General features: G+C 52.9%; 1 protein-coding gene across 10 annotated transcripts in view; it reads right to left on the minus strand.

Moving 5' to 3' along the window:
- Positions 1-18,039, minus strand: part of PCMTD1 (protein-L-isoaspartate (D-aspartate) O-methyltransferase domain containing 1) — a 270,050-nt gene that overhangs the window by 160,619 nt on the left and 91,392 nt on the right. For 9 of the 10 annotated variants that reach the window (XM_069220153.1, XM_069220151.1, XM_069220150.1 and 6 more), the window contains one exon: positions 2,599-3,033. In XM_069220153.1, the coding sequence (XP_069076254.1) occupies positions 2,599-2,905 (307 nt within the window). In that variant the 5' untranslated portion in view covers positions 2,906-3,033. Of the gene's footprint in view, positions 1-2,598; positions 3,034-10,426; positions 10,522-18,039 lie in introns of those variants that run through there. The other variant, XM_069220154.1, reaches the window with a different exon arrangement.

Below are 18,039 nucleotides of genomic sequence, written 5' to 3' on the forward strand. Positions count from 1 at the left end.
ATGCCAATGCACTTACTCTGTAACACAAGACTATGCCTCTGCAGTCTACATGAAACCCATGTACGCCACTCTAATCTGCTCTGCACCACCACACTCTACACTACTTTACTCTACGACACTACACTTTATGCCACTCTACGCAACTTCACTACACCCTGCACTTATCCACTCTATGCCACTTCACTCTACTCTGAAACAATATACCTTGCGTCACTCTATCACTCTTTGTCATGCTACTCTTAAACACTGCAATCTGCACCAATGCACTTTACTCTGTAAAACAAATCTATGCCCCTGCACCCTCCACCAATACCCGGTATGCCACTCTAAGCTACTCTGCACCACTGCGCTCTACAACACTTCACTCTACCCCACCGCATCCCTCTATGCCACTCTACACAATTTCACTAAACTCTGCATCACTCCACTCTACTCTGAAACAATATACTTTACGCCACTGCTCTCTACACCACTCTACTCCACACCACTGCACTGACACTCTACTCTGCAACAGTGCAATCTCCACCACTGAGCTCTGCACTACTCCACTCCACTGCAGTCTACGCCACCGCACTCTACAGTACTAGCCTAAACTCTTCTCCATTCTATGCTACTCCACACAACCCTATGCTACTGCACTCCATGCCACTCAACTTTACACCACTTCCCTCTGTGCCACTCAAATCTTCTCTGCACCACTGCCTACACCACTCCACTCTGCACCACTCTACACCTGTCTACTCTACACCACTGCACACTATGCCACTCTACTCTATGCCACTCCACTCTGCTATGCAGCACTCTAATCTACGCCACTGCATTCTACGACACTGTATTGTACGCCGCTGAATTCAATGCCACTGCACTTTACGGCACTATACTCTGCAACACTCTACGCCAATACACTCTACACCAGTCCACTCTATGCCACTTCAGTATATGCCAGTGTATGCGACTCCACACTATGCCACTCCAATACATGACATTCTCAGCCACTCCACTCTTCTCCATTCCACTCCAGCACACTACATGCCACTCTTCTCTACGCCACTATCTTTTACCCATGCTGAACAACAGTCACGCTGGTGTACAACATGGCTAAAACACACTGGCAAAGCCAATAGCTCTTGCACATGCAAGACCTATTGGCTTTGCCAATGCATGTTTATTTCATCTATTGTTGCTACTGCTACAAATACTGCAGGACTTAAACTGCTGCTCAGGGTATGGTTTTTGCAAACAGGCACTCCTTTCACTTCCTCTAAAGGGTATGCTTGGCAGCATAACAGACTTTCTTTCAGAATCGGTTTAATTTCCTTATTTGTTTTAGCACCTAAATGTATGGTCCCCATGCTTTCTATACGCACAGACCCATCTGCTGGCACCGATCAATCTAGACCATAACCGCCTGATTCTTTAAAACAATACAGGCACCGATTAGCTTCTGGTAAGAGTGTGTAAGCCTAAAACAACCAATCATTAAGATTTTACAAGGCATAGAGATAAATGTCTGCTTATTTTACCTGGATTGTAAATGTAGAATTATTTGGAAGCCAGAGGTCTGCAGACATTAATACACAATTTTAGAAATATGTTTTCTCTCCAGTGCAGGTCGGCCACCTTAATCTGCGACCAACTGTAAAGCTTTTAATGGCAGTCAGTGAAGGCTTTTATTTCCAGAAAATACACATTTTTTACCACGGCCAGTAGCAGAGTAAGAGCAGGGTAAATGAAAAATAACATTTTAAACTAGAGAAAGTGGCTCAAACAATCAACGGACTAGGCAGAAAATCTGACTAACCTTAACGTGCCTGAAGGGTTGTGTTATACTAGCAACAACAATCTATGTTTCACACCAACTATTTTTTTCCAAGGAATTCGGCAATGGCAGTCTATTAAAAAACATGTTCACATTATTTCACAGAGACAGAATCAGCAACGGTGAGCGAGCAATACTCCATACAGTATCTGTCGAATCGCTTCGGTCTTTCTCCTCAAGAAAACATCTAGGTTTTGCCTTGGGTCAATTTTTGCTAGTATTTACGTGCTGCACAAGTCACAATAGCCATAATAATATTAATACTGTGCCTTACAATTTATAATTTCTTTGCTGTATAACAATAGATTTTGAGTCCTAATTTATTACTGTCTCATCATATTGTTCACACAACCTTGGTTATTCAACTACTCAAAAAGCAGATTTAGTAGTACAACTGTAAGTGCAACTTTGTAGTTACCGCCACACAATTACATGACATAACCTCACACAAATTACATTTGAACACAGACACACATACTTGTGTGCGATTCATATTGTTATTTATTTCCTTGCTTATAACCCCCCCCCCCCAGTAGTACTTGGTGCCATAAACAAAATACAGAGAAAACATTAATGCTGTTGGGTATGTGCAAATGGTGAGTGTACTCAGAAGAGATGGGTGGAGTGTTTCAAGTTGTGTATACAACACAAGTAGCAACTGTAGTTCACATTAATTTTTATGCAAATTATGTAATGTCACAACACCTGAAACAAATGCCTGTTCTTTACATACTAGAACTTAATATTAAACATATATGAATATAAGTAATCAGCATTACCTAAGATTAAGCCCACCATCGTGCTCAAATACCCGGTTCCGCTGCCCAGGTTGAGGAATGACAATCCGGGTTGAAGCTTCAGTGCCTCCATGACTTCAGAATATATGCAAGGGGCTGATAAGTGTATATTCCCATGCTTCCAGGCCAAGTCTTTGTACGCATTGTCCCTGTATCCTTCCAAGTAGTAATCCCCCCGGTCAATTGCTCTGAAAGCTTGTTCCACTCTTTCAGTACGAATATACTGTGCTTCTTTCAGGTTGTCTATTAAATCATCATTGTCTTCCCCAGCGCTTACTGCTCCCCCCATATCAACGCCAATGGATGTTTCAAATAACTCCAAAATCCATCAGCAGGTCTGTTTGAAGAATTCAATTCATGTCAGCAGAGTGATTTTCCTTATTTCAACAATATAGCAGATCATCCGCAACGTGCCACCTGGGAGAACAAAATAGTAATGAGAATTGATAGAAATGCATGGAAATCAGTGTCACGATGAATCTCAGATACAGATATACGTTTTATTGACTAATTAACAACTTTTATTCTGGTTAAAAATCCCTTAACCGTAGAATGCCACACTGTGTCCATCATGGTTGATAGTAAAGGGGAATATTCGAGGCTGATACAAAAAGATTATTAGGTGACAGAACATTTACCAATTGATATATTCAGGGTTGTGATAATGTCTATGCACACGATGAAATCATGGACTTATCTCACTTGGGTCCTGGGGTGTGTCGAATTCATATTAGTTATGGGGCCCCAACACCTATTTTAGTAAGCAGCACCAATCAATACAGACTAGGTACTGGTTAAATATTTTTTGATTGTTAACCGATACTGTCAACTCAAAACAGAAAAAGAAACCTGACAAAAAAATCCTATAAAAATACATATAATAAACCATCTAGTAACCGCTTCGTGCTCAATATAGAAGTTAAATACCATCATACAGATCGTTTGATTAAGAACATATCAAATACAGTGAGACCAAACCACAAAAGTATTTTTGAGTAAAGGACATAGGGGGTTATTACAACTTTGGAGGAGGTGTTAATCCGTCCCAAAAGTGACGGTAAAGTGACGGATATACCACCAGCCGTATTACGAGTTCCATAGGATATAATGGACTCGTAATACGGCTGGTGGTATATCCGTCACTTTACCGTCACTTTTGGGACGGATTAACACCTCCTCCAAAGTTGTAATAACCCCCTAAGTATTGCAGGATCATTCTTTAACATACTTTTACATGCCTTTTATGAATCTGCCCAGAAACGTCCAACTCTGTTACTGGAAGTGCAACGAGGGCTTCAGCAATTTCTATTTTTGCTAATTGTGTATGATTATGAGAAAAAAATACATTTATTTCCACACAAAAGGTTTGTAAAAGCATGTAAAAGAATACTACAAGAGTGCTCTTTTACGTACTCTACCAATAAGTAGGAAGGATGCCATTGGCTTTGTGCAAGCAAGAAAAAAAGGCTCCTTTGAGTGCTGTTGAGGTAGTAAAATATAGTAATTATCAGGATTGAATGGGCCCCTTAGGGCCGTGGTGTTACTGCAACTACTGCACCAATAGTAATTATGATCTTGACTCTTATGTCTTTGTGAATAAGCCCCAAGGGCATTCACAGCCTACAATCGTATCTGATAGGGCAATGTAAGTTTGATCACAGGTTGGAGAATACCAATGCCTTAATGTACACATGAACGCAGTCTCCGTTCAGATCTAAACACTCCCAACATCCCCAATATCTGTAGGATTGTTCAGGTAGGGTGTTTCTGATACTCATTTTAACTCTGATAAACATTATTCTCCACTACAGAAACGTTTTTAATTGCTAGTGGAAACAATATACTTAGGGCCTCTTTTCGAGTCTGGCGGACAAACTCCCGACAGGGTGGCTACCACCTACGTGTCGACCTCCCCGCCAGATTCATTATGAGTTTCCCAACAGCTCATCAGGCAAAAACCGGAGTTTCCGTCCACTGTGCTAGTGGGAAACAGGCTACACCATTGTCTCTGGCACGTAATCGAGCCGGCGGCAATGCTGTAGCCAGCAGGGTGCACCAACACCCTTGCAATGCTCTCTGTCTGCAAAGCAAACAGTGAACATTGCAATGGTGCTGGGCGGGGAGGGGGGGTTCTGCACTGCCTATGCAAGGAGCATGGGAAGTGCAGGAGCCCTCCTGTGCCCCCCTGCACCTATTCTCCGTCAGCTTTTTCATGGGGATGCTACTGCCATGAAAAGTCAGAAGAACAAGGTCGTTATCAGCTGCCCAGGCGGATTACGATCTCTGCCGTACGGACCGCTGCAACCACAGAAGTCCTGACCGCCACCACGAGTGTGGCGGTTTTAAAGACCGCTACACTCGTAATGACCCCCTCCTCCCCTAGTACTTAGCTTCTGCACCCTCACCTCTTCCCCTTTAACAAATATTTATATTTTTAGCTATTATCAAAATACAGAGTACTAGGGTAGATTTTCAGCTATTATCAACATACAGAGTATTTCTGTAAATTCTATTTCAACCCAGAAAGGTCAACTTAGCCCCGAAAGGAATCCAACACATTAGCACCCTTCTAGTTCTGTGGACTAGGTTGAACAGTTTAACTAAGAATCTTATAATATATCTATATATTGATTGCAATCAGAAAAGAACAATTATTCACGATGCTCTCTCAAGAAGGTGAAGCACAAAGTTTACTACTGTACAGTGGTAAACTTCGTACTTCACCTTCTTGAGAGAGCCTTGTGAAAGAGGTTTCTTTTGTGATTGGAATTGATAGCCAGGTTACACTGCTGCCATGGACGCTCCACCCCCGCTCCCCATGGGCTCGGACTCCAGTAGGAGCATTTGGTTTGTTGGATATATAATTCTTACAAGTCACTAGGACAGGAAGCTTTCTTTATAAAGAATGAAATTACCTAAAACATTACTCTCGACCGGTAGGGATTTTCCTATGACCAATGTGTGAGTTCCCTGTCACCCTAAAAAGCAGTTAGAAACTGTTTATGAAAAGACAGACAACAACAGCATTAAAAAGGCATTTCTGTGCATGTGTGTGTGCATAAATAACATGAAATCATGCAGCCCTTCCCTCATTTGAGCGTGCACCATCGGCAGCTTCTGAATATGACCAAGGAGAAATGGAATAGCAGCACAGAAGTCATATAAAGATATGGCTCTCTCCTTTTCCCACCTCGTGGGTAAACTAAAAAGCATAAAGGATCAAATAAAGAGAGGAGCAAAACAGCAGGACCTGGCAGCCAATGGCATAATCACATACCTTTTATTAACCATCTTGATCAATTCTGAACACCCTGTAGGGTAACACTGACTGTAGTGCTGTTAGAGTACATGAGGAGTAGTAGGGATGTAGCTGGCAAGTAATACCTCAAGGATGGCAACATGACTGGAAAATCTGAAGAACCCTTCTTAAGAACTTTCTTTAAAAGTGGTGCCCACTGTAAGATTAACAATAAAAAAATAGGGAGATACTCCTGGCAATTGTAGTTTTAGTGCTAGGCTCACCGCTTTCAGACCACAGTGACAAAAATCTGGCATGGAAAACGTCTCCATCTCAATCCAGTTACAAATTAAAAGTGTACGGACATAGATATTTTGCTTCAAATCACCCAGCTGAAGAGTGAGGCTGCAGAATGTAGATCGAGAGTTCTCGCTACAAATAACATTTTCTACACAGACACAAAAGAAGAGCGATTAAAGTACCATCTTCTCCCAGCGCACAATGGGGTTTGGTTCTGAGGTGCTTAGTGCACAATGCACTCATACATCTTGTACAAGTATGGACCATAATGAAATCTGTTTTCGATGAAAGTCACTTCAAGCCATAGGAAGAACAAGTTTTAGGTCTTCCTTGACAATGGAACTTGTCACTGGAAGCAAATAAAGCAAAATATCAGTCAAATGTAGTTCATAGTTTGACTCATTGGAGGTGAAGGATGATTTTTCTGACCCATATCGGAGGACCCTCTGCCCACCAAAGACTTGCATGCATCACCTCTCCAGGTACCTGAAAAATGACTGACTGTCAAACACAAGGAACAAGCAATGGTTGACACCCTAGAAGAAGGCCTGGAAGAAGCACTAGCCTCCTTCTTTTGTACATGCAACTGATTTTTCCCACTTCCACCAAGACATTTACATTGTCAGACAAGATGTCAAGGTAGGTAAGTGCTACAGTACTTTTCAGGAGCCATTTCATGGTTAGGAGAGTCACAGATGTACCGGAGTCTGGCTGCCTCTAGTCTTGTATATGATCTGGACTGCATGGTTGTGCTCCATTCATGGGGCAAGTGAATTAATCTGCTTAGGCTGCCCACTTTCAGACTAATAACTATGGTGATACAAGGGGACAGCTAAGAACTAGTGCTGGGAATTGTCCCACTTCCATTAATACACTGCCAGCTAGCAAAGTTGTGGGTGAGACTGCCCCCTGCTTTGTGATCTAGAAGATATATGTAAAGTGTAACAAATTGAGTTACTGGTTGAGGGGGTGGAAGCCCCGCTGAGGTAACAACCACAATTCTTGTCAGGGTGAACCCCAAAAGTCACTAAATTAAATTGTGCTTAACCCTCTGGTAACTCGGCACAAAAGCGGTCAGGATTAACTAGAGGCAATGGGTAAAGCATTTATGCAGCACTCAAACAGTAATAAAGTTAAAACAGCGGGATTTGAAGATGGTGTGGGTTGTCATGGGATCCCAATGGAGGTCCATCAGGAGGAAGGTTATGTGATCATATCTTCTCATGCCATGGATGAGATGTGCTGTGTCATGTAGGATACCCGTAAAGGTACCAGTCAGAAGTGTGGGAGGTCATGGGTCGAGTTACAACCATCCAAACTCACCTTTTTAAAGAAAACTACATTATAATTCATTAATACAACAGATCGAACAGCAGTTCTGAAACCATCTTCTGGAAGAAACAGTTTCACTTTCTTTAGGAGAGAGGGTTGGTACCAGGCAATCTTTGCATTTCTGGCAATGTGTTCATTGAGTGAGAGGTTGATGTCAAGGCTGAATCTAAGTGAATTGCCATTCAGTTAAAGGTAGGGTTAAAAGCGAGCAAGGTTCCCGCCACTAAGACAGGTTTTTACAGTTTGGCAGATAAAAGAAATTCTGTCTTAGTTGGGTTGAGCTTCAGATAGGCACTGGACAGCCAGTCTGGATGATGTGCAGGCACTGTTTAAGGCACTGAGGGGGTGATTCTGACCTCGGCGGTAAAATGCCCTTACCGCCGGTCAGAAGACCGCCATAACACCGCCGCGGCCGCGGTCAACCGCCACGGTCATTCTGACCCACAACAGCCAAACCTCCAAAAATCCGTCCTCCACTGCAGCCCGCCACATCGGCGGGCAGCGATAAACTGGAGATGACCAAACCTCCACCGTCACGCCAACAGAAATACGCCCATGCCATTACGACCCACGAATCCACACGGCGGTCATTCAAACGCGGTATTCCATTGGCGGTACACACCGCCGCGGTCAGAATACACACACATCACCAAAACACAGCCACATTGGACAATTTGAAATACACACACCTGATACACATACACACACCACTCCCACACAATCAACCAACTATAAAACACACACCCACATCACCCACAAACCCCTGCGACCAGAATTACTGAGAGAAGGAGAGAGAGACACAGCAGACAATTCAAAGCAAGACACGCTGAGGCACACTACACCATCACACACACCACATAGTAGCACAAAGCACCACTCACCAACACACTCCTCATCACATACACCACCCCACACCTCACCCACACCACCCCATGGCACCCCAAAGGCACCCACGCTTTTCGGACCAAGAACTCCGGGTCATGGTGGAGGAAATCCTAAGAGTGGAACCCCAGCTCTTCGGCTCGCAGGTGCAGCACACCAGTATAGCCAGGAAGGCGGAGCTATGGCAGCGGATCGTGGACAGGGTCAACGCGGTGGGACAGCATCCCAGGAATAGGGAGGACATCCGCAAAAGATGGAACGACCTACGGGGGAAGGTCCGATCGATGGTCTCCAGGCACAACATCGCGGTCCAGAAGACTGGCGGCGGACCCCCACCCACCCCTCCCGAATTTACATCGTGGGAGCAAGAGGTCTTGACCATCCTGCATCCTCAGGGCCTCGCAGGAGTAGCCGGAGGAATGGACTCTGGTAAGTCCCATCTCAACTACTATATCCCCCCCACCCCACCAGCATGCCAACCCACACCCCCACCCTCACCCCCAACCCCCCAGCACATATCCTCCCTGACAATGTCTCACCAGCACAACCCACCCATCCCAACACCAACTCCTGCATGCCAACACAAATCATGGGCACCCATCACCTATGCATGACCACTGCACTAACCCCTCCCCCCCACTAAATACCCTCACAACACCTCCCTCAAGGGAATGCCTGCACTGGGGAACAAGGGCACCCATAACACGCACGCTATTGCACACACAGAAACAATAACCAAACTCTCTTACCCCATGCAGGACCCGAACGACAACACACCAGCCAGGAGGGTCCAGAAGTGTCCATCCCACCACCGGAACAGGCCCACACTGAGGATAGCAGCTCTGTCGACAGTGAACCTGATGACCAGCCCGGACCATCGGGGACCTCTGGGCAGTCGGTTCCCCTCAGGCAGCCACAGGCCACACCAGACCCGACCCCCTCTGCCGACACCAGCACAGCTCCCACCCAGCGGGCCCATGCCTCTGTCTCTAGGACAGCTCAATCAGCGGTGTGTCCGCCACTACAGGGCACCCAGGCTAACCCAACACCCCAACAACAACAGGGACCTGGGGGCAGTGGGAGCGGGCACACCGGCCAGGGGACAGAGGCCGGGGGAAACCGGGCAGCTCGGAGGGCTGCTGTGCGACAGGGGGGGGAGGAGAGGCCCAGGGAACCCACTCTCCAAGAGGCCCTCACCACCATCATGGCAGCCTACCACCACTCCCAAGAAACGATGCCGACGGTACTGGGCAGGTTCACTGAGATCCAGGCACAGCAGGAAGAACGCTACATGGGGTTCAGGGAGGAGCTGAGAATCATCGGGACCGCAATGGGGACCATCGTCCTGGCCCTCCACAGGATAGAGGACGCGTTGCGGGACCATGGTGCACCACACAGGGCCCCTGTCACTAGGCCGGACCAGGAACAGCCTACCACCTCCGCCGGCGCTAGTGGACAGGAGGTCCCAACACCTCGACAGCCCCCCAGAACCCCACCTCCTGCTGAAGAACAACCACCCCGTAAGAGGAGCCTGAGACCAAAGAAAAAGACAGAGTAGGATGTCAAAACCCCCGCCAGCAGGACATACCCCCTGAACTCTTCCCACTGTCCCACATTGCCACCCTGTCCAACCATGAACTGCCTATGCTCCATCCTTCCACAGGCAAAAGAACAATGCACCTGTGAGACTGAGAACTGGACTCTGCTATGGATATTCCTCCACCCCCACCCATCACCCTTAGAATCACATGTACCGATATCTAGCACTGTAAATAAATCACATTTTGCACACAAATCTGTTTTGAGTCATGCTGTCTTATTAACAAATGTATTACATATTACTGTTCAATTTCTGTTCTGTCAATTAGTCATGACAACATACCAATGTCAATACGCTGTATTTCATGGGCGAACCAAGCAGAAGTCAGGTACTGAGTCAGACAGCACTGAGAAGGGAAGGGAAAGGCAAAAATTACTGAAAAACATCTGTGGGGAACTACAGAAAGTACAGATGCAGGAGGCTAGAAGCAATTGGGAAATGGCGTGGGTGATTCTTACCTGGGTGTCACTGGAAATACTGTTGTATCACTCTATCCCTATTGTCTGTGTCGTCCTCTGAGTCTTCCTCCTCTTCACTCTCCACAGGCTCCACGGCTTCTACAACACCACCATCTGGACCATCCTCCTGCAGGAAAGGCACCTGGCGTCGCAAAGCCAGGTTGTGAAGCATACAGCAGGCCATGATGATATGGCACACCTTCTTTGGTGAGTACATTAGGGATCCACCAGTCATATGCAGGCACCTAAACCTGGCCTTCAGGAGTCCAAAGGTTCGCTCAATCACCCTCCTAGTACGCCCATGGGCCTCATTGTAGCGTTCCTCTGCCCTTGTCCGGGGATTCCTTACTGGGGTCAGTAGCCACGGCAGGTTGGGGTAACCAGAGTCACCTATTAGCCACACACGTTGTCTCTGTAGCTGCTCCATCACATAGGGGATGCTGCTATTTCGCATCACATACGCGTCATGCACTGACCCTGGGAACTTGGCATTTACATGGGAGATGTACTGGTCAGCCAAACAGACCACCTGGACATTCATCGAATGAAAATTTTTTCTGTTTCTGTACACCTGCTCATCGTCTTTTGGGGGTACCAAAGCCACATGGGTCCCATCAATGGCACCAATGATGTTGGGGATATGTCCAAGGGCATAGAAATCACCCTTCACTGTAGGCAAGTCACCCTCCTCGGGGAAAATGATGTAGCTCCGCATGAGTTTCATCAGGGCAGACAACACTCTGCTCAAAATCTTAGAAAACATAGGCTGAGACATTCCAGATGACATGGCCACTGTGGTCTGGAATGACCCACTGGCCAAAAAATGGAGGACTGACAAAACCTGCACCAGAGGGGGAATCCCTGTGGGTTGGCGGATGGGGGACATCAGGGCTGGCTCCAGCTGGGCACACAGTTCATGGATAGTGGCACGGTCAAGTCTGTATCGAAGTATTATATGGCGTTCTTCCATTGTCGACAGGTCCACCAGCGGTCGGTACACGCGAGGATTCCTCCTTCTCATCGCAAGTCCCAGCGGACGGTGCCTAGGAAGGACAACATGGAGCACAGAGTCAGCCAAACCACAGGTACGTACAGACAGCTTGCACAGTTAAAGAATGGCAATGGGTTGAAAGGCGTGTATGTGTGGCAATGCAAGGCCTAGGCCTGTGTGTCGCAGTTAAAATTAAGCCATGTAGGCCCTTGAAATGGCGGCTGCCTGACCTGTGAAGTGGGACAATGGGATGTGAGGTCAATGCGCTGGCGGGGCACACCGTGGCGGTAGGCGGTCGCAGACCGCGGCGCAAAGCCGCATTGGTTAACATTGAAGCCTATGGGTTTCAGGAGCCAATAACGAAGTGCGCCGGCGGTCGCGGTACGCACCGCCGCGGTACGCACCGCCGCGGATGTGACCGCCATTTTCTATCTGCTTAATCACTCGAGACCTGATCATCCACAGGAGAGGACCTATACTGCAAGTGCTGCTGTGACCTCGGTCTGGAAGATACAATGGCTGCTACGACTGGGGAAAGGGCCCCTGCCTTCACGTCTCAAGAGTTGGACAAGCTCGTGGATGGGGTCCTCCCCCAGTATGCGCTACTCTACGGTCCTCCAGACCAACAAGTGAGTACCCCGGGTGCTAATGGAATGGGCTATGCCTGTGTGGATTGGAGTGGATGTAAGTTGGTGGGGTGGGGGGCGAATGAGGAGTGCAACGCCCGACAGATGAGAGCATGTGCCATATGGCAAAGTGGGTGTGGGGGGGCCAATTACATCTAACATGCAGGTCAATGATGAGTTCCTCCTTTCCACCCTGTACATGTCTAATAGGTCAGCGCCCATCAGAAGATCGACATTTGGCGTGCCATCGCCAAGGAAGTCCGGACCTTGGGGGTCCACAACAGACGGGGCACCCACTGCCGCAAGAGGTGGGAGGACATCCGCCGCGGAACAAAGAAGACCGCAGAAACACTGCTGGGGATGGCCTCCCAACCTAGGAGGGGTGCCAGTCGCACCATGACCCCCCTGATGTCCCGGATCCTGGCGGTGGCCTACACTGAATTGGATGGGCGCTTTAAGACATCACAGCAGACACAAGGGGGTGAGTATCAGCACATTCTCCTATCTTTCTGCGCAGTGGAGGCGTCTGGGTGGGGGAGGAGGGCTGTGGGTGACATTAGGCCAGGGCGCTTTCTGTAGTGTAGTCCTCTCCCTTAGGCATGGCCCTGTGCCCCCGGCCCCCACCTCGGTAGGGTGACAAGTACAGCCATTGAAGGTCCAGCATCTCCCATGTGCGCGTTTGACGTCTCTTGGCCTGTTGTCTTAGTCAGTAGTACTGAGTAGTGTCCCACGAATGCGCGGCTTAGTGCATTAGGCACCTGTGTCTGTCCTCTCCGCCAACGGTGTTGACATTGCATGCACTCAACCTGGTCTTCTTTTTTCTCCCCCCACCCTTTCTCTTCATCTTCTTGTGCATGTGTGCATTAGCATCATCAGGCGGAGGAGATTTGGCATCGGAGCACGAGGGAGCTGCAGGACACAAGGCCCCGGTGGGCCCAGGAACAGACACCGAGGGCACCAGTGATCCGGAGGGCGAGGGGAGCACCACGACGGGGACCGCTGGTGAGAGCAGCGAAAGCGACACTTCCTCGGATGGCAGCTCCCTAGGGGTGGCGGCAACATCCGTGCCCCCTGCCTCTACAGGTACAGCCGCCACCCAGCGCACCAGCCCCGCCCTCCCAGCAGCCCCTCAGTCTTCGCTCCGTGCCGGTTCGCCCAGGAAGGCGCGCGTCTCCTTCGCCCCAGGCACCTCAGCCCCTGCCCCTGTTGCCCCTGCTGCCCTCAGTGCGGAGCTCATTGACCTGGTAAGGACGCTCATTGTTGGGCAGACGACCCTTTTGAATGCCATCCAGGGTGTGCAAAGGGAGGTGCAACAGAGCAATGCGTACCTGGAGGGCATTCATTCGGGTCAGGCTCCCCTTCAACGAGCGTTCACTGCTCTGGCCTCAGCACTGACGGCAGCCATTGTCCCTGTTTCCAGCCTCCCTCTTCTGACTGCCTCCAGCCTGTCTCTGTCTCCTGTTCCTCAGCCTATCCCATCCACACCATCAGACCAGCCTGCACACACCTCAACACCCAAGAGCAGCTCATCCAAACACAAGCACCACAGATCCCGCAAACACTCACCCGAGCAACACCCAGATGCAGACATGCCAACAGCCACTGCCACCCCTGTGTCCCCCTCCTCCTCGTCTCCCTCCTCCCTCCCTGTGACGTCTACACTCACACCTGCATGCACCCCAACATCAGCCAGTGCTTCCATCACCACCTCACCCTCCAGTACAGTCCACACTCGTGCAGTCACCACCCCCACTGCCATGTACACGTCCCCTGTGTCCTCTCCCACTGTGTCGGTCACCCCCTCTTCCAAGACACACAAACGCAGGCAGCCACCCACCCAACAGCCATCCACCTCACGACAGCCTACAGCACCAGCACCTTCACCCAATGACAGCACACCTGACTCTCCTACAACCACCTCCTCTACCTCCACTTCCATCTCCACTTCTCCTACCCTTTACCTTGGCCCTAAAAAACTTTTCCTGGCTAACCTTAACCTCTTTCCCCCCGATGACCTCCCCCATCCATCTTCAAAGAGTCCCAAGAGCACCGCAGCCACCACCAGCCCAGCTTCGGGTGTCACTGTTGTGCCTGGGTTCTGGAGCCCACCCTTTGCCAGCAGTGACACATCGATCAGCAGCAAGGACACGTCCAGCCCCCCCCCCGGCAAGAGGACCCGCAAAACCAAGGACCGCCGTGCGAGGACCGACAGGGCTGCCCCCAAGGAGCAATGTGCGGCCACTTCACCACCCACACCATCTGGGGGAGGCAAGGGCCCGAGAGCCCCATCAAAGGAGCGGAAGGGCAGCAGGAGCGCGGAGAAGGTGGACCCCACATGCCACATCCCAGCTGGGAAGGAGGACACTAAGGAGGCCAGGAGTCCGTCCCCGAAGGGTCCAGAAACGTCACGGTCCGAGGGCGACTGAGCAGGGAGTCGAGGCCAGGTCTGGCTCCCTTGACCTGCTGGATGAGCACCGCTGAACAGGGCCCCGCCGTGGAGAAGAGCACCGCTGAACAGGGCCACGCCGTGGAGAAGAGCACCGCTGAACAGGGCCACGCCGTGGAGAAGAGCACCGCTGAACAGGGCCACGCCGTGGAGAAGAGCACCGCTGAACAGGGCCCGCGGTGGAGAAGAGCACCGCTGAACAGGGCCCGCGGTGGAGATAGGCACCGCTGAACAGGGCCCGCCGTGGAGATAGGCACCGCTGAACAGGGCCCCGCCGTGGAGATAGGCACCGCTGAACAGGGCCCCGCCGTGGAGATAGGCACCGCTGAACAGGGCCCCGCCGTGGAGATAGGCACCGCTGAACAGGGCCCCGCCGTGGAGAAGACCACCGCTGAACAGGGCCCGCGGTGGAGAAGAGCACCGCTGAACAGGGCCCCGCCGTGGAGAAGAGCACCGCTGAACAGGGCCCCGCCGTGGAGAAGAGCACCGCTGAACAGGGCCCCGCCGTGGAGAAGAGCACCGCTGAACAGGGCCCCGCCGTGGAGAAGAGCACCGCTGAACAGGGCCCCGCCGTGGAGAAGAGCACCGCTGAACAGGGCCCCGCCGTGGAGAAGAGCACCGCTGAACAGGGCCCCGCCGTGGAGAAGAGCACCGCTGAACAGGGCCCCGCCGTGGAGAAGAGCACCGCTGAACAGGGCCCCGCCGTGGAGAAGAGCACCGCTGAACAGGGCCCCGCCGTGGACAAGAGCACCGCTGAACAGGGCCCCGCCGTGGACAAGAGCACCGCTGAACAGGGCCCCGCCGTGGAGAAGAGCACCGCTGAACAGGGCCCGCGGTGGAGAAGAGCACCGCTGAACAGGGCCCCGCCGTGGACAAGAGCACCGCTGAACAGGGCCCCGCCGTGGAGAAGAGCACCGCTGAACAGGGCCCCGCCGTGGAGAAGAGCACCGCTGAACAGGGCCCCGCCGTGGAGAAGAGCACCGCTGAACAGGGCCCGCGGTGGAGAAGAGCACCGCTGAACAGGGCCCGCAGTGCAGAAGAGCACCGCTGAACAGGGCCCCGCCGTGGAGAAGAGCACCGCTGAACAGGGCCCGCGGTGCAGAAGAGCACCGCTGAACAGGGCCCCGCCGTGGAGAAGAGCACCGCTGAACAGGGCCCCGCCGTGGAGAAGAGCACCGCTGAACAGGGCCCGCGGTGCAGAAGAGCACCGCTGAACAGGGCCCCGCCGTGGAGATAGGCACCGCTGAACAGGGCCCCGCCGTGGAGATAGGCACCGCTGAACAGGGCCCCGCCGTGGAGATAGGCACCGCTGAACAGGGCCCCGCCGTGGAGATAGGCACCGCTGAACAGGGCCCCGCCGTGGAGATAGGCACCGCTGAACAGGGCCCCGCCGTGGAGATAGGCACCGCTGAACAGGGCCCCGCCGTGGAGATAGGCACCGCTGAACAGGGCCCCGCCGTGGAGATAGGCACCGCTGAACAGGGCCCCGCCGTGGAGAAGAGCACCGCTGAACAGGGCCCGCGGTGGAGAAGAACACCGCTGAACAGGGCCCCGCCGTGGAGAAGAGCACCGCTGAACAGGGCCCGCGGTGCAGAAGAGCACCGCTGAACAGGGCCCCGCCGTGGAGAAGAGCACCGCTGAACAGGGCCCGCCGTGGAGAAGAGCACCGCTGAACAGGGCCCGCGGTGCAGAAGAGCACCGCTGAACAGGGCCCTGCGGTGGAGATAGGCACCGCTGAACAGGGCCCCGCCGTGGAGAAGAGCACCGCTGAACAGGGCCCCGCCGTGGAGAAGAGCACCGCTGAACAGGGCCCCTCCGTGGAGATAGGCACCGCTGAACAGGGCCCCTCCGTGGAGATAGGCACCGCTGAACAGGGCCCTGCCGTGGAGAAGAGCACCGCTGAACAGGGCCCTGCCGTGGAGAAGAGCACCGCTGAACAGGGCCCTGCCGTGGAGAAGAGCACCGCTGAACAGGGCCCCGCCGTGGAGATAGGCACCGCTGAACAGGGCCCCGCCGTGGAGATAGGCACCGCTGAACAGGGCCCCGCCGTGGAGATAGGCACCGCTGAACAGGGCCCCGCCGTGGAGATAGGCACCGCTGAACAGGGCCCCGCCGTGGAGAAGAGCACCGCTGAACAGGGCCCCGCCGTGGAGAAGAGCACCGCTGAACAGGGCCCGCAGTGGAGAAGAGCACCGCTGAACAGGGCCCCGCCGTGGAGAAGAGCACCGCTGAACAGGGCCCCGCCGTGGAGAAGAGCACCGCTGAACAGGGCCCGCCGTGGAGAAGAGCACCGCTGAACAGGGCCCGCCGTGGAGAAGAGCACCGCTGAACAGGGCCCCGCCGTGGAGATAGGCACCGCTGAACAGGGCCCCGCCGTGGAGATAGGCACCGCTGAACAGGGCCCCGCCGTGGAGAAGAGCACCGCTGAACAGGGCCCGCGGTGCAGAAGAGCACCGCTGAACAGGGCCCCGCCGTGGAGATAGGCACCGCTGAACAGGGCCCGCGGTGCAGAAGAGCACCGCTGAACAGGGCCCCGCCGTGGAGAAGAGCACCGCTGAACAGGGCCCGCGGTGCAGAAGAGCACCGCTGAACAGGGCCCGCGGTGCAGAAGAGCACCGCTGAACAGGGCCCCGCCGTGGAGAAGAGCACCGCTGAACAGGGCCCGCAGTGCAGAAGAGCACCGCTGAACAGGGCCCCGCCGTCTCAAGCACCGCTCCGCTGGGCCCTTCTTCTCAAGCACCGCTCCGCTGGGCCCTTCCTCTCAAGCACCGCTCCGCTGGGCCCTTCCTCTCAAGCACCGCTCCGCTGGGCCCTTCCTCTCAAGCACCGCTCCGCTGGGCCCTTCCTCTCAAGCACCGCTCCGCTGGGCCCCGCCGTCTCAAGCACCGCTCCGCTGGGCCCGCCGTCTCAAGCACCGCTCCGCTGGGCCCTTCTTCTCAAGCACCGCTCCGCTGGGCCCTTCTTCTCAAGCACCGCTCCGCTGGGCCCTTCTTCTCAAGCACCGCTCCGCTGGGCCCTTCTTCTCAAGCACCGCTCCGCTGGGCCCTTCTTCTCAAGCACCGCTCCGCTGGGCCCTTCCTCTCAAGCACCGCTCCGCTGGGCCCCTTCTTCTCAAGCCCCGCTCCTCTGGGCCCCGCCGTCTCAAGCACCGCTCCGCTGGGCCCCGCCGTCTCAAGCACCGCTCCGCTGGGCCCTTCTTCTCAAGCACCGCTCCGCTGGGCCCTTCTTCTCAAGCACCGCTCCGCTGGGCCCTTCTTCTCAAGCACCGCTCCGCTGGGCCCTTCTTCTCAAGCACCGCTCCGCTGGGCCCTTCTTCTCAAGCACCGCTCCGCTGGGCCCTTCTCCTCAAGCACCGCTCCGCTGGGCCCTTCTTCTCAAGCACCGCTCCGCTGGGCCCTTCTTCTCAAGCACCGCTCCGCTGGGCCCTTCCTCTCAAGCACCGCTCCGCTGGGCCCTTCCTCTCAAGCACCGCTCCGCTGGGCCCCGCCGTCTCAAGCACCGCTCCGCTGGGCCCTTCTTCTCAAGCCCCGCTCCGCTGGGCCCCGCCGTC

This window comes from Pleurodeles waltl, chromosome 2_2 (genome assembly GCF_031143425.1).
Source record: "Pleurodeles waltl isolate 20211129_DDA chromosome 2_2, aPleWal1.hap1.20221129, whole genome shotgun sequence".
NCBI classification, from domain to species: domain Eukaryota; kingdom Metazoa; phylum Chordata; class Amphibia; order Caudata; family Salamandridae; genus Pleurodeles; species Pleurodeles waltl.